Below are 16,321 nucleotides of genomic sequence, written 5' to 3'. Positions count from 1 at the left end.
TTTATTCATTCCTTCATTTAGATGTAGTTTTTAAATGAAACTTGTATTAACTTAAATTATTTTTGGCTTCCTCACATTTTCTAAATTTCTTAATTATTCTATAATAAAAGACTACAATTTACCCAGCAAAAATTATTTTGGGTGTTAAAACAAATAGTTATTTAAGCCATCTTTCATCCCAAGGAAAGGCAGTAAATTTATGTGAATTCTATATCATAATATGGAATATTTTTGGAAAATTTTGTGCAAGGATTAGAGGAGACATTCTTTACATTTTCAGGCCTCTAATTATTAGATACATTCTTTTTAAGTCAATGAAAGGAAAGGTTTAAGACTCAAAATAATTTAGAAGTGTTTTTCAGTGAAGTCCTTTTATTTTCTATTTATTATTAATAATAATCCCTATTACCTACACCAGTTTTTCTGCCTCTTGGTGATGAGGTCTCCCTCCCTAAATTGTATCAGAGTTCTAGGTGGAAGTGAAAATTCTGGAGGGAAAGACCCAAACAGGTTTCGTGTGATCAAGCTCTATGTATACTCCTTGCTGCTTCCCCCTGAGGCGAAAGGTCCTCTTTTCTGTCCAGGATGAGAACAGCGATGGCATCCAGTCTGCGGGGGCATTGAGACGGGGGCTTTGTCATTTCTCTTACAGTGGCATCACAAAGTGGCAAGAATTCAAAATTCTCATGAAATATATAAGAAGTAAGGACTGTAAAATAATTCATAGTTTTGTTTCTTCCTTTAGCTATAATTTAATTACTATGAGCCATGAGCCTAGAGCAGCCTAGGATTTGCGGCAGCATGTCCTTCTGTGACTGCTTAGCAGGCCTGCCTGTTTCACATTGGCTGGCAGATGACTTAGGCCTTGCCTGCCATGCAGTGGCCAAGCCTCCTGGCAAGGAGGGGCATGCAACTTAGGAATGTGTTGGGTAAATTTTCAAGCAGCTAAATTCTTGGGTAAAGCTTCAAATTCTAGCTTGTAAAACTTAAATTATAAAAGGAGACATTTACTTGTTTGTACTATAATTTGTGCTGCATAAAGTATTGCAGTAAATGTGATTGAGGATGTTCAGTTCGATGTAGATTATATTTATGTGACTTTTACTACTTGACCTAGTAGTCTGTTTTAATTATCAAATGTGTCAGTATTTATTAGATTTAAAATATGAGTCTAATGCTGGATACAAACTTAGTTTGTCTCACTGTTCTATGGAGTAATAAAGACTTCTATGGAAATAAATGTCTAGATAGGTGCTCTAAATCACTTAATTTTTATTTAAAATTTTCTGGTGAAAATGTATTAAATCTCTGGTTTGTTAACTAGAATATAATAAACATAATACAACTTTTCTTTGCTGACAATGTCTTAAAAGTAACTTATATCTAAATGCTATTGCCCAGCACCTTCCAAACCACCCTCCCTGCCTTTCCCACTCAAGATAACCATCACACTGAATTGTGCATATGATTTCTTTATTTTTTATATAGTTTTATTGCAAACATACGTTTTCCTAAAACTTTCACGTAGGTGTTTAATTTTCTAAGGAGAACATTATGTTGCATATACTGACTATTGGGGAACTTTTAATATTACTTTTTAATATTACGTTGCTGATATTCATGCATATTGTCAGTGCCATGTGGTTCATTTGTCTTACTGTGCACTTTCCAAAGTCAAGTGAAGCGTGAGGAAGTATTCACATTCCTAGGACTAATGCAGTTGGAGCCCAGGGTATCCCACTTTTCCTCTTGATAAACTTAGTAACCATTTGCTTAATCTGTTTAACTTTATTGATAATAAATGATAATCCCAAATGAGTCCTCTGATCCCTACGCATTTAAAACTCTGATTGCGTGTGTAGAAATGTTTTGTATTGCTAGATAAGTTACAGTGGGAAGTCAAATTAACCTGTAGACTCCTAAGTGAAGGACCTGTCTCAGGCTTCATGAAATGTCTTTGTTTATCCCGTTCTGTCCTTTCTGAGATTCTGAGGGAGACTTCATATTTCCGAACTCAAAGGACTCCGTCTAACTGTCCCTTGTCATGTGGCCTCACTGGACTCTTTCTGGAATCTGGTCATGTTTAGAGAAATCTTTTAACCAGCAGGAAATAGCCTAGTTGACTGTGGATGAGGCCATTGGTCCCAGCAGTTTAGGGCATCATTTTAGTATTTGTATTATGTAGGTGAGTATATGCCAGAAGCCAGACCTTTTATTGTATTATTTAAAAATCACCATGAAATGGAACCCTCTGGATGTCAAGAGACAGAGATCAATTGAAAGCTGAAATTATCCTGGCTAAAGGTAATGCCAAGTACAGAAGTTATCAAACATGTACCCCCCTCTCCTCCCTGAAGATGGGGTCTTCTGTTGCATAATGATCTAGGGCAGAGCCTGGAGGAGGGGGCACCGGGTCACGGGTCTCCTGCCTCTCCTGAGTCAGTTCATGTGGAACATTCATTCATTCACTCATTTGTTTATTTGGGTACTATTTACTGAGTACATATTATGTTCCAGATTCTGTTCTAGGCGCTGGGGGACCAGAAATAACCAAAACATATTAAATGTCTATATTCAGGGGAAGATAGATCATGAACAAAATAACAAACTAAAATATTCAGAATGTTTTAAAAACTAGTACCATGGAGACAAAGATAAAGGGGATGGGGGTGTACTGATGGACACAGTGTTATGTAGACGGTGCCATCAAAATAAAACCTGAAGTAAGGAAGCCAGACGTGCAGACATAGGAGGAGAGCCCAGAAACATTCTGAGCGGAGGCCAGCATCCTGAGGCTGGAGGAGAGGGAAGAAAGGATAGATCCAGTGGGGGGAGTGGGAGGGGAGAGGGAGAGGGAGAGGGAGAGAGAGAGAGAAAAGCAGGAGATGAGGCCAGAGAGTAACAGACACCAGACTGCGTGGTACTGTTTTGAGGACTTTCCTTTTCTTCAGAGTTTGATGAAAAACTTCATTTTGAGGAGAGGATTGATTGACATGAACCAGCTAACATTGAACAGAACTACTTTGGCAACTGTTTTGAAAATGTATTGAAAGGAAGGCAGGGCCTTCTTACCTTATATGAATCTGTGAGGGATGATCTTTCTCCATGTCTTTTAATATAAGCATGAAATAACCAAGCAAGTGAAACTTCTCTACAAAGAGGGACCTTTCATGGGGAATTTGCAAATACTAAAGTTCTCTTTCCTTGGCGAAGACATACAGCCATCTTCTGGGAGGGGACACTCACATCCTTGTTGCACTTTGTTTAAGAAAAACAGGATGTGCCCTGGCCAGTTTGGCTCAGCGGTTAGAGTGTCGGCCTGCGGTCCGGAGAGACCCGGGTTCGGTTCCCGCTAAGGGCACGTACTTCGGTTGCAGTTTGTCCCCGGCCCTGGTTGGTCGTGCGGGTGGCAGCCACTCGATGTGTCCCTTCACGTCAATGTTTCTCTCTCTCTCTCTGTCTCTCCCTCCCCCTCTATCTGTACAAAAAATGGAAAAATATCCTCGGGTGAGGATTAAAAAAAAAAAAAAAAAGAAAAACAGGATGTGAAAAGTTACTAAACATCACCAATAACCAGGAAAATGCAAATCAAAACCACAATGGAGTTGTACCTCACATCTGTTAGAATGGCTGTTACCAAAAGAGAAGTGTTGGTGAGGATGTGGAGAATTGGGACCCTTGTGCACTGTTGGTGGGAATATAAATTGGTGCAGCCACTGTAGAAAACAATATAGAGCTTCCTAAAAAAAAAAAAAAAAAATTTGAAAATAAAACTACCATATAATCCAGCTGTTCTACTTCTGGGTGTAGATCAAAGGAAATGAAAACAGGACCTTGAAGAGATAGCTGAGCACCCACGTTCACCGCAGCCAAGTACGGGGTCAACCCAGGTGTCATTGGGTGCACACACGGTAACTGAGAAGTGAGGATATATTCATTTGATTGTGGGATCACTTCACAATGTATACATATATCAAAACATCACATTTTACACCTTAAACATATACAATGTTTATTTGTTAATTATGTTTCAATAAAGCTGAGAGAAAAAATAATGTTTGTAGTCTGTTTGTCATCTCTGGTGGATCAGAGGGTCTCAGGGCCATAAGAGGAATTTTGCACAAGGTCTTTCATGATGTCCAGTGACCTTGCAATCACCATGTGGCTTACTAGTCTCTTACATATCCACCGTTTTTTAAAAGGTTTTAAAGTTATGTTTTCTAGAACTCAGATTTCTTTTTCTCTAGCAGAAAATTATGTTTTTCTCATTAATTTAAAAATAAATAACATGATTTGAGGAGATGAGAAAGTTTTAAGAAAAGATGGAAATCATCCAGGGAAAAAAAACAACCTATAAACATTTTAGTGTCCTTAAGTCTTTATATTTTCACATAGTTGAAATGTCTATACAATTTAATTTCTCTTTTTACTCAACATTATAAATCCCATATTAATACAATATTTTATTACATCATTTTTAATGACTGAATAATATTTTATCATATGGGATGAACCAAAATTTATTCACCCCCTGCTTGTTAATATTTAGGTTGCAAGAACTCAATCCCGATTCTTATTCAACCACAATTACAAATACTCCTGTAGCTTTAAAGAACAGTAGGTATTTCAACATAGAAGAAGGGAGCACATACAAGAGTCGAATGTGTCTGGATCTCGGGGAGACTTCTCTGAGGAAGTCGTATTTAAACGGCTCTGAAGAATCCCAAGAGATTAATTAAAGGAGTGGAGAGAACCCCTGAAGAGGGAGCCGCAGGGGAAACTGGGTTGGGGAGGGGTACGTATTTGAGGTGGGGGGGGGGCGGCAGGAGGTGATGCTTTGTCGGGTAGGCAGGAGACCAATCGTAAAGAGCCGTATAAGATAAGTTAAAGATTTGGGTTTTTATCTTAAAAAAAAAAAAAAAAAAAAAAAAAAAGCCCCTGAGGAGTTCTAGGTAAGGAGCTAGCAGAATTTCACGGCACAGAGATTGCTTGGACTAGAGTATGAAGACTAGAGGGGCGGGAGGACAACACAGCTGTCGGGAGTCATGTTAGCTGGGGAGCTGGAGGGAGCCAGGAGGAGTCATGGAGATGGACAGGGCCGGGCTGTTTGAGAGCTAAATTTGGGAGGAGGGTTATCAGAACCCGGTGATTGGATGTAGGAGTGAGGAAGACGTCAAGAATTCCTCTCAGTTTTTGGCTGGAGCAGTGGATGGATGATGGGGAATTCAGTGATGGGGCCTCACAGGAGGAGGAGCCGGTCCGGAGGAGAGACCATGGCAGTTTGGGACATGTTGAGATTTCAAGTAAGTACCTCTGAACCATCCGAATGAAGATGTCAAGGGAACAGTTATATTTTGGGAGCTGAGTCCAGAAGAAATCTGCTAGAGATCAAGTTTAGAAGTTATCCGCATACGAATGGCATTTGAAGGCACAGGGTGTGATCGTCAAGTATGGCATGGAGGCAGCCTAGGACACAGACCCCGGCTGGAGACTGCTGCCCAGGTGGATCACCCTTCAGGACTGAAGTCTTTGTCCCCTAGCTGTTGGCTGACAGCCTTTGCCATTAGCCTTGTCCGGGAACTGCCCTTGGCTGAATGAAGAGAGCCATCTGGGGAAGAGCACCCAACTCCATCTCAGTTAAGGACAACTGAAAAGGGCTATCCTGGCTGCAGAGGTACTTGTGAGACTGACTGAAGGCTTTGTTGAGACTACATGACAGTTCAAGTTCTTGGGTCTGACCAGGTCTGTTTTCTTTCCTTCCCTTCTTCATCCTGAGAGCACTTCCTAATACACGTTCTGCATTCAAAGCTCTCACAGTTGGCCTTTGGGGAACCTGTTCTGCAACCCAAACTTTCCACTCAATTGTGACTTATTTTACAGCACAGACTGGACAGCCTTTTGTTCGAAGAGACAGATGAGTGGGTCATTTAACAGGAAAAGAGTCAGACAAAGTTCTAAGCAAAATACAAAAACTTTCTCAAAAAGCCTTTATTCTCAACAAATTATTTCCGAGTGCATCCCTGGCTTTCATTGGAAGGGTCCTTTGTAAGTCATCCGCTGTATTAAGCTGAAGTCAGTTTGCACCCGCAGGGTTTGCCTCCTTAATTGAGAGTCTCCTTCAACTATTTCTAGCCAGTCAGAGAACTTGGAGCTGGCTTTTCGGCCATGGGCCTTCTGCCTCTCCATTGTCCTTTTCCCCCTTTAAGTCAAATGTAGGCAATGACCCATTTCCGTTTTAAGTGGGAAGAGAATCTCATGCTTTTCATAGCTTTCTGACTGCGGTTATTTGAAATTTAAATATAGAGCTCCTAGCATAGCTTCCTTTTATGCTTGCCTCTGGGAGAGTCTTAGAACAGATTTCTAAAAGGCTCATATTTCTATCACACCATTACATTTGGAATAACATTCTTAAACTGGCAACAAGATTTATAATGAGACATTCAAAGTGCTTTTATCATCTCTTTCATTGGAGATATATCTATATATGGAAACAAAACACACCTCTCAGTGCTAGGACCTAAGGAAACTGATCACAGAAGCATCCCAGATTCATTGAAACTACGTACGTAAAATAATTATTTTCACCTAAAGCATCACTTGAGCCCTTTGGAAAAAGATTCACATTGTATTCGCTTTTCTCCCACTTCCAATTCTGACAAGAGTGTCTCGGGAAATGGGAATAAAATGGGCAAATTTACATCAGTAAAAATAAAGACTTAGAGTAACATCTGGTGGACATGGGAGAAATGAAAAGCAGGACAAGGACACATAAATGTGTGATAAATATTTCATTTTCCATGGGAGGAAATCAAAAGAATTTGTTTTATTCTTGAGGCTGACAGATGAATGCCAATTCAAATGTGTTTTTGACATATTAAAAAATCACCAAAGACATAATTTTAAAACATGTGTCCCTTCCAAGTAACTGGAGAAAAAAATGTTTATGTAAAAAACAATGAAGGAGCCCTGGCCGGTTTGGCTCAGCGGTTGGAGCGCCGGCCTGCGGTCCAGAGAGACCTGGGTTCGGTTCCCGCTAAGGGCACGTACCTCGGTTGCAGTTTGTCCCCGGCCCTGGTCGGTTGTGCGGGTGGCGGCCACTCGATGTGTCCCTTTCACGTTGATGTTTCTCTCTCTCTGTTCCTCTCTCTCCCTCCCACTCTACCTGAACAAAAGGTGGAAAAGTGTCCTCGGGTGAGGATAAAAAAAAAAAAAAAACAAAACAATGAAGGAGATCACAAAAAAATTATAACAAGTATAAGACAATACATGTCATTGTCAGAATAATTGTAAGGAGTTTAATCCCCATATTAAAAAGGTTACTTAAAATGACCTAGTCAAGAAATAAAGTGCAATTTTAAAAGGCTGGGAAGAGCAAATAGAAACCATAGAAGGAAGGGTTAGCAACTGTATTTTAGAGAGAAATTCAAATCACAAAACACAGATAGATTATTTTACACTTATGAAAACAAAGTTCACAAGAAGATGCAACATGGTGAAACTATGTACCAAATAACATGGCTTTACTGCAAGGAGAAATGTCACAGCAGTGATGGAAAATAATTACACCCCTCTCTAATTTCTTGACAGGTCAAGCAAGTAAAAATTCAGTGAGGGTGTGGAAGACTTCAATAACATAACAATCGTGATTTAATAGTTATGTATAAAAACCCATATTTATATAGAATATAATTTATTTCCTATGCTCAGATAATTTTAACAGAAATAATTCATATCTTAGACCACCAAGAAAATTTAATACATTTTCCATAGCACAAAATATACAGAAAACATCTTGGAACACATTCAATAAACCTAAAAACTAGTCTCAACAGATATAAATTAGCAACAATGAAAACCAAGCATTAAGAAATTAAAATGAAAAAGAACTTATTTTACTGAAGGACTCTTGAGTCAGAGAAGCAAAATTTTAGTTATAAAATAATTGAGGAATGATTATGTCAGAGGTAAATTAAATAGTATTAATTAATTTCATTAGCAAATCAATAAACTAGATATTTGTCCCAGGAAGTTCAAAAAGGAAAAATGAGCTAAACTTTGGGAAATGAGGAAGAAGAAAATACTGTTTAAAAAAATTAATAAATTAGAAAACTAAAAAAATGATTAATGTAAGAAATGAATTTTAAATGCTTATCTAACAATCGAATAAGAGTAGATACTTGTTTTGCACTTACAGATATTGTTCTAAGCACTTTGCATATATTAATTCATCTAGTCCTTATAACAATTCAACAGTATCTTCAATTTACACTGAGGGAATCGGGGCACAGAGAGGTTAACTACCCATGGTCATAAATCTAGCAAGTGGCAGAAATGGGAACCCCAGACAGTCTGGCTCCAAAGACTGTGTCCTTAACTACCATACCACACTATACTTTAAAATATTAAGGAGCCCGGCTGGTGTGGCTCAGTGGTTGAGCATCGACCCGTACACCAAAAGGTCACTGGTTTGATTCCCAGTCAGGGCACATGCCCAGGTTGTGGGCTCAATCCCCCCAGTGCGGGGCATGCAGGAAGCAGCCAATTGATGTTCTCTCTCATTGATGTTCCTATCTCTCTCTCCCTCTTCCCTTCCTCTCTCTCTAAAAACAAGAAAGAAAAAAAAATTTTTCTAAATAAAATTATTAAAGAAAGTGGTTACAAACTCATGGGAACAATAAATAGTAATTACGATTTTCTAAGTGAAAACAATCATATAATATTATGCTAAAAACACAGATTATTTTAAAATATTCTTTATAAGTAACTTATGGTGAAAGCCACCTACAATTATCAGCTGATGCTCCAAAGAACAAGTATTTCTTTTTTCCATCCAGATCAGAACCATACACTGTCTTAAGGGTGTATTATTAGGTCAAGAGTAGAGTTGATAAACTTTATACTGTTTGGCATGGTATTGTGGTATATAGATATCTGTTGTTTGGAGTACTCAACTCTCCTTTCCACTTTTTGGAATTGCTCCCTTCCTTTCTTCCAAGAAATGGCTTTTGTCCAATTCAACGTGTGGCATTGGATCAGGGCTCAGATCCCAGTTCCTGGTGCTCTACTAACTCTGTGACCGTATGTGACCTGTGTGATCACAGTGGCGTTGTGAGGACAGTCAATGTTTACACCCTGCTGGCTCTGAGCTAAAAGCTTCCAGCATGTTATCACATTCACACCTCCCACCAACCCCATCACGTAGGTTCTGTGAGAAATCACATTTTGCAAGCGAGGGAAGTAGTCTGCAAGAGGCTGGAAAACTGCTCACACACTGCAGGAGAGATACCAAATATCACCCCCCTTCTGTCTCATAGCATTGTTCCGGGAGGTCTTCGGAGGTGGTGCTTTTCCCTAACAAATGTGCTTTTCCAGGCTTCCTCGAGGCTCAAGGATGGCTTGTGACCTGGTACCTTGCATTTTGTGTGCGTGTGTGACCAGAATCCCTCCCACTTGCTTGAAACCATTTTGTCCCGTGCTGGTTGTGGCCATGCATGAGAAACAGCAGGTGGTGCCAGATGACAGATGGTGTGGGAGCCCGGCCGGTGGGAGGGGGCGCGAGCGCGCGCAGGCAGGCGGCTGCCAGCAGCTCATCCCTGCTCGCGGGCGCCGCGCTCGCTCGCTCGCAGAAGCTCCCGATCCAGACGCACGCAAGGCGCTGCCCTTTCAGCACCACGAGCCTGGCCGGGGAGGGAGGACTCGCGCGCGTCCTCCTCCTCTTCAAATTGGCTGGAATCTGCTCGGACCCCCACGAGTGCAGCACAGTAAGTAGGCATTTGTTTTTGCTCTAACCACTCCCCAGGATCCTCCAACCCTCCACCATCCCCCTCACCCCCGCAACACCCCTGTTTTGTCTAGGGATGCTCCATCGCGGGATCCACAGGAGACATTCCGTTGTGCTGGGCTTCGGGGGTGGGCTGGGAGCGCCATTGGTCTTCCAAGGGAGCTGGAAAGGAATAAATGTGATTTGTTTATTTAGTTGGGAATCTTGCAAGACGGGGCTTGCTAACTTTCCATGGAAGCAAAAAAAAAGCCCTTTGCTATTGAGGAAATGGAGGCATTCTGTGGCTAAATAACGGGACCGGGTTCAAGCCAGTCCTTGTGTTTTTGTTTTAGGACACTGTGTCTCCTGTACACGCTACACATTACATAAAAGGGTGCACTACCCATAGAGGCAGTGAATGCATTTACTGTGCTTTCGGGAGATTGCTGAAAAAAAGCCAATAGAATAGAATAGCAACTGGGTGGTAAGATGACATTTATCATACCGCAGGGTGATCCAGAATAACAGGGTTTAGTTGTGTGCTAAAGAATAAGCTTCTCCCTGAGATCCTATGCCTACATTAGCTCTCGTGTTTGGGGTATTCTTTCAAGCTTGTACATCTTTTTGTGTGTGAGTCTGGGACGTTCACAAATCGGAGGGCCGTTGAGCCCTGTGGGCAGATGGCATATTTTGATGGTTAAAGAAGTTCTATTGGATAATGGGAATCATGTCAGGAAACCCAGCAGGAGATCGATGCCTGACGTCTAGATCGAAAGCCGCCCAAGTGGAGCTGTTGAGGACAGCGCTATTTTCTCTCCCCTGCCTCGCCTCCCACTGTGACTAGGATCCCACTGCTTGGCAAGAAAAAGGCGTAAGGATGGTGAAGCTGAACAGCAACCCCAGCGAGAAGGGAGCCAAGCCGCCCACGGTGGAGGATGGGTTCCAGACCGTCCCCCTCATCACCCCCCTGGAGGTGAATCACTTACAGCTGCCTGCTCCAGAAAAGGTAAAGCAGGTCTCTCCTCGGTCCCCGCCCTCCCCCATCGCAGGAAATAAAGCAGCAAAACAACCCCCTCAAAACCTTTTCATTGCCACGTCAGCCAAATATGTTCCCTTTCTTGTAAATTGTAGTTAATTCCTTCCGGAGACATGACGTCACTTGTGTGATTTCAGAGTGATGGTAAGTGTTTCTCTGGATTCTTTTGTTTGTTTTTCTGCTCACATATCTTCCCTTTTCAAGTTTTATCACAGCAGATGAATATTAATAGGCTTCTAAATGGTGACAGAAAGAACCGTCGTGATTATTTTGGGGAGATGTTTAAAAATGGGCCGGCATAGGTTTCAGGACAGAATTGGATGCAGCCCAGCGGGTAGTTAGCACCAGCTAAGGCCCTGCCCCTGTGCCGGAAGTTGGTTATAAAAAGACAGGTGACAAACCCCTATCCCGCGTCACACTGCGTCGCGGTAAAGCTCTCCCTGAGCTTGCAGAGACCTGGGCATGGTGGAAACAACTCGATTCCGGTGTGGGGCTGGGGCTGGGAGGGCAGGTGAGGTGAGCTGCGGAGGACATTTGAATTTGGCTTTTAAAGGTGAGTACAAGCCTTCCAGGCAGCCCACAGGAGGCAAAGGCACGGAAGGCGACGGGCAGGCGTGTGCAGAGCGTGGAGAGCTTGGAGGAGATGGCATGCCTGGTGTAGTGTCTTTGGGGGAGGCGTGGCTGGGGACGCGAGCCGGGTGCAGGCACATCTCCTGACATGGGTGCAGTCCATGAGGAATGGAGGTGGGCATTTGTACACAGGTGTGTGTGTGTCGGGAGGGCTAGCCCACGGACACAGGTGGGAGAAACATTGCTGTTTAAGAGCCATCGGAGAGCACCTGGGGTTTTACATTGCGAGCTTTTGCACACTGGAAGAGATGGGTTTGGAGGTAAATTATGGAGTTCCCTGGCTGAGGAGTGAACAGTGGATCAGTCCATCTGTTTGGTTTTCTCATTGGCGTCTCAGGAAGGGCATTGTGTGTCTTAACCAATTGGCTCCATCCAATGAACAGAGAGGAGCCAGAGCTAGATAAAGGGCCTGGCTGATTGGCTGGGGTTGAGTCATCTGTTTTGAAAGTGCAGAGGTTGTCAGTATGAGAATGTGCATGGGGGCGGCATGAATAAAGAAGACTTGAGCCATCGGGAGAAACCGACAAGGTCTCTGACACTGAAATTTGAACAGGCAGTTGACACGAAAGTAATGTGGAGGGACCCATTAATCAATATCTGGTACAGGTATAGCAAGGTTCTCAGCTTTTGACTGCATATTAGGGTCCCCTGGGGAGCTTTTGCAAATCCTGAAATCTAGGCCACACCCCAGAACAACTGCATGAGAATCTCTGGAGGTTAAACCTGGGCCTCAGAGTTAGTTAAACCTCTCCAGGGGACTCCTGGGTGCAGCCAAAGGTGAGAACGTCTGTGCTAGACACTCACTGCCCCCGGGGGTTGGGATTCACACTCACATTTACAGGTGAAAGGGTGAAGGGTGGAGGAGCTTGGTTCCTTATCCAGCTCACAGGAGTATGTGGCGATGCTGGAATTTGAGCCCAGATATAATGGGAGTTCGGGAGAAGGGAAAATATTCTCTTGAGGTTTTCTGAGGCTTCAGGGAGAATTTTACCCTGCAGCCAGCAGCTTTAGCTTCAGAGACCGCATGCCCCTGAGAGGGGTGTAAGGAAAAGGGACTGTGGTGGAGTCACCTCTCTCCCAACCCCTTCACACGCCTGCAAGTCATCCAGACATACTAGGGTCTCTGTCCCCCTTTATTGCCCACCCCATCCTCCTGCCTCCAAGGGCCTTCTTCTCTCCTCGAGAAAGGAGACGGGCCCATTAACCACCGAGTCTGTCCCACAGCCTGGGCGATAAGCAGATTGTGGAGCTGCATGGGAAGGGAAACCAAGCATCCCAAAAGATGCAAATCCTTGAAGGGACATGCCTCCAGGGAGCGTCACAGACTCCTGATGTTCACGACGACGTCTTCCTCTGTGAAGTGGGGACAACCACACCTACCTCAAGGGTCAGAACACAATTAGAAGTGGCCTCATGTGGCACCAAAACTATAAGAGAATAGTAATGACCATTTCCAAGTGCTTCTGAAAGGCTAGATGCTATTCTAAGCCACACACACACACACACACACACACACACACACTTTTCTTTTCCTTTTTGATAGTTAATAAGATCCAATAATAAAGTTGCGACTTTAATCCAGTTTTTAAAGATGATGAACCTCAGGCACTGAGTGGTAAAGTAACTTCCTAAAGCATGTAGTTGGTGAGCATCCCGGCCATGTCTGGAGAACGAGGAGCCCAGGCAGTGTTGCTCCAGAAGCTTCCGCCTTGGCAGGAACAGGGAGCCAGCTGGCCTGGGTGTCCACAGACTTGGGCTCGGGCTGGAGCTCAGCTGCGGACCCACAGAGCCACTCGTGTGAGTGGTTCCTGCTCACCGAGGCCTCTGTCTTCTCTTCCCCGAGTGGGAAATGAGCAGTTTTCTGTGCTAGTATTTAGCTCGTATAATCTTGACAGGAGCAAGGAAGCTTCTCACCTGACATTAGAACAGGTGTGTAAAAAGTGAGTTCCACTCCAGAAGCCAACGGGGTCCCCCAAATGCTTCAGGATCACATTAGACTCTGCTCCCGCCTTCACTAGCCTGGCTTGGCCGACGGCAGGAAGCAGGCTTCTTGAATTGCTCCAGCCTCCTTGTGTGTCAAGTGGGGGTGGCAATATGGGACACCCCCAGGGCACAGGGGAGGCGCGGTGAGTCCTGACCCAGAGCCGATGCTCTTTGGTCTGACGATGGTGAGCGTTTGAAGCTAAAACGGTGTCAGAAAGAAGTCTATTGGACCCCAGTGTTCAATCATGGTTTTTCTTTCTGAAAATGTAAAATACAGCGTGCTTGGTGTGTAATGCTGACAAGTGTCTTTAGATTTGTGCACCAAATGCTCTTTGGTCTGGAATGTGAGTTTCAGGGGAAACCGTCCCGAGCTAAACGGAGGGGACAGTGATGTCTGAGGCCGTGCCCCGGGCCAGGCTGCGCAGGGCGTGCGTGCGCCTCGCTCCAGCCCCTCTTCCCAGCACCCCTGTGAGGTGTGTATTTGTGAGCCCATTTCACTGACGGGGAAACCGAGGCTCAGATCAGTGAGTGACTTGCCCGAGCTTCACAGACAGAGTGGAAGAGCTAGGGCTGGAACCCCTGTGCACCTGACACCCCAATTTTCCCTCTGCACTGTGCTGTCTTTGGTAATGAGGAGGCTCTCACCCCTAGAGAGCACGTCCTCAAACTCCACACCCTCGTCCGTGGCCATGCCCCCTCTCCAGCTCTCCTGGACCTGTAGGTGGGGCCTGGGGACAGTTCCCAGGGAGGACAGGCCTCCAGCGCCCTCTGCCCAGAGCTGGAGGGACTGACTCAGTCTCTGGGGAGGAGATGGCTGGCCTTGGTTAGTCTCCCCCTCTTCTCTCTATCACCCCAGTCAGTCCCCCACACTGCGCCTGAGCTATGTCCCCAGAGTGGTGACCAGGTCTTCTCCCACGGAAACACTTTTCAGTCAGCCCCACAGGGTACAGTCCTTGAATCTCAACCTTGGCGTTCTAGGTCCTTCATGAACTGCCCCACTGGCTTCTGCTCCGGACCATCCTCCCGTCATAATTGCCCCCTGTCCCTTGCTCTCCACCTTGTACCTCGAAAGCCAGCATGGCAGACCCACCTAGAGCAGTGGTTGTCAGCCAGGGCCATTTCTGTCCCCCGCAGGGCATTTGGCAATGTCTGGAGACATCTGGTTGTGACATCTGGAGGGGCTGCTATTGGCATCTAATGGAGAGAGGCCGAGAATGCTGCTAAGTATCCCACAGTGCACAGGACGACTTCCCTAAAACAAGACTATCCCACCCAACATGCCAACAGAGCCCAGGTTGAGAAACCCGCCCCGGGGTTCCCACACTCTCCCGGGCTCTCATGCTCCTCCTCCTCGCACACGCCCCCCTGCCCTGAACGCCTTCCGCTCCCCACACCAGCTCAGATGGCCGCTCCCCCGGCCCCTCCCTGCCGTCCACGGTCATGGCTGGTTACAGTGGCCCCCTGGCAGGCATTATTCAGCCCCTCACTCATCCACTCAGCACATCTCGCTGGGCACCTCCTACGCCTGGCGCTGTGCTGGGCTATGCGCACACAGCCTGGAGAGTCAGGCCCCGCACCGCCTCCTGGTGCCCAGCCCAGCGGGGAAGAGGGACCTCAAACAAGCCGTCACACAAATAGACAGACAGGGACACAAGTTGTGGGGAGAGCTGTTGGGGAAAGAGTAACGTGCTGGGGTGCAGGAGAGGCTAAGACTCCAGAGACCCGATTGTGATGGGACGATGGCCAGGGACAGGAGCCTTGGCTGGGACCTGGGGGTGCGTGGGGAGGGGGCACAGGCGCAGCGTGCGGACGGGCACCGAGGGAGGAAAGTCAGGAGGGGGGAAGGTTTGGGAGTGGAGGCGAGGGGGCCCAGTCCCTGCGGGGCCCGTGGACTTCCTGAAGAACAGCGGGCGCAGATTTCTGTTTAGGAAGAACAGAAGACAGTGGGCCACTGTCGGGACGGGACTCAGGCTTGGTCTCCTGGTCTCGTCTTCCTCTCCTTCCAACCCCTCCTCCTTGAAGCACCAGACTCATCTGCCGGGATGGAGGCGGCTGGGTTCCTGTAGCCCCTCCACAGGAGCGGGGGATCGGAGAAGAGAGGGCAGACGGGAGATCAGCCTCCGGCCACTGCTCGTTCAGGAGGGGAAGGTGGTGGGCGGTGGGCAGTGGTGGTGGGGCTGCGGAGGGGGTGGGTTTATGTAGACTGGGTCCCGGGCTGGCACTGAGGTTTGCCCACTGAGCCTGAGGGTCCTGGCTCTCCCTGATCTCTGTAGCCTCCGGCCTGGCATGCAGTGGGCAGTGGGAAATGCTGGCTGAATGGGGTCCCTGTCCCTGGCGTAGCTCAAAGCTGGCACCATTCCTCCACTTGGCAGGTGAGGGGATAGACGAGAATCCAAGCAGTTGGCTGGCTCTCTCCAGGCGGCGTGAGCAAGCCCTTGAGAGCGGGAGCGTCATGTTTCAGAGCCTTGGGTTTATCTACGGGACCACAATAACCCAGATGTCCCCACAAACCCTCGCCGAGGTCTCTATCACTATCCCCACCCTACAGATGCAGAAACAGACTCGTGGAGGTGGAGGCCGTCCTAGGACCCCCACGGGAAAACAGTGCAGCCGAGACCCGCATGCGTGCTGGGGCAAGGGGGTGGCGGGTGGCAGAAAGCAAGCCCAGGCGGGCACAGCCTCACCTTGGCGAAGCCCCAGGTGAATCACGCACTTGGCGAGTCAGCTGCCGGGTTCTGGGCAAGCGCTCCTTGCCTTTCTGCTAATTACCAGGTCTACACACCCTGGCTCACCTGCTGCGGGAGGAAGGGATGCAGACACGTGGAGATCAGTCACCGGTGCTGGGCACACTTCATATGGTGCACGGTAGACCACGTGCGCTTGGTCGGCCTGGAGGCCTGGGTTCCAACCCC

General features: G+C 46.2%; 1 protein-coding gene across 1 annotated transcript in view; it reads left to right on the top strand.

Moving 5' to 3' along the window:
- Positions 1 to 9,638: 9,638 nt before the first annotated feature.
- NSG2 (neuronal vesicle trafficking associated 2) overlaps positions 9,639 to 16,321 on the top strand; it is a 41,481-nt gene continuing 34,798 nt past the window's right edge. The window contains exons 1-2 of the mRNA XM_036241192.1: positions 9,639 to 9,761; positions 10,605 to 10,766. Of these exons, the coding sequence (XP_036097085.1) occupies positions 10,638 to 10,766 (129 nt within the window). The 5' untranslated portion in view covers positions 9,639 to 9,761; positions 10,605 to 10,637. The remainder of the gene's footprint in view (positions 9,762 to 10,604; positions 10,767 to 16,321) is intronic.

This window comes from Molossus molossus, unplaced genomic scaffold, assembly GCF_014108415.1.
Source record: "Molossus molossus isolate mMolMol1 unplaced genomic scaffold, mMolMol1.p scaffold_m16_p_4, whole genome shotgun sequence".
Lineage (NCBI taxonomy): Eukaryota > Metazoa > Chordata > Mammalia > Chiroptera > Molossidae > Molossus > Molossus molossus.
This window is presented reverse-complemented; position numbering and strand designations above follow the sequence as displayed.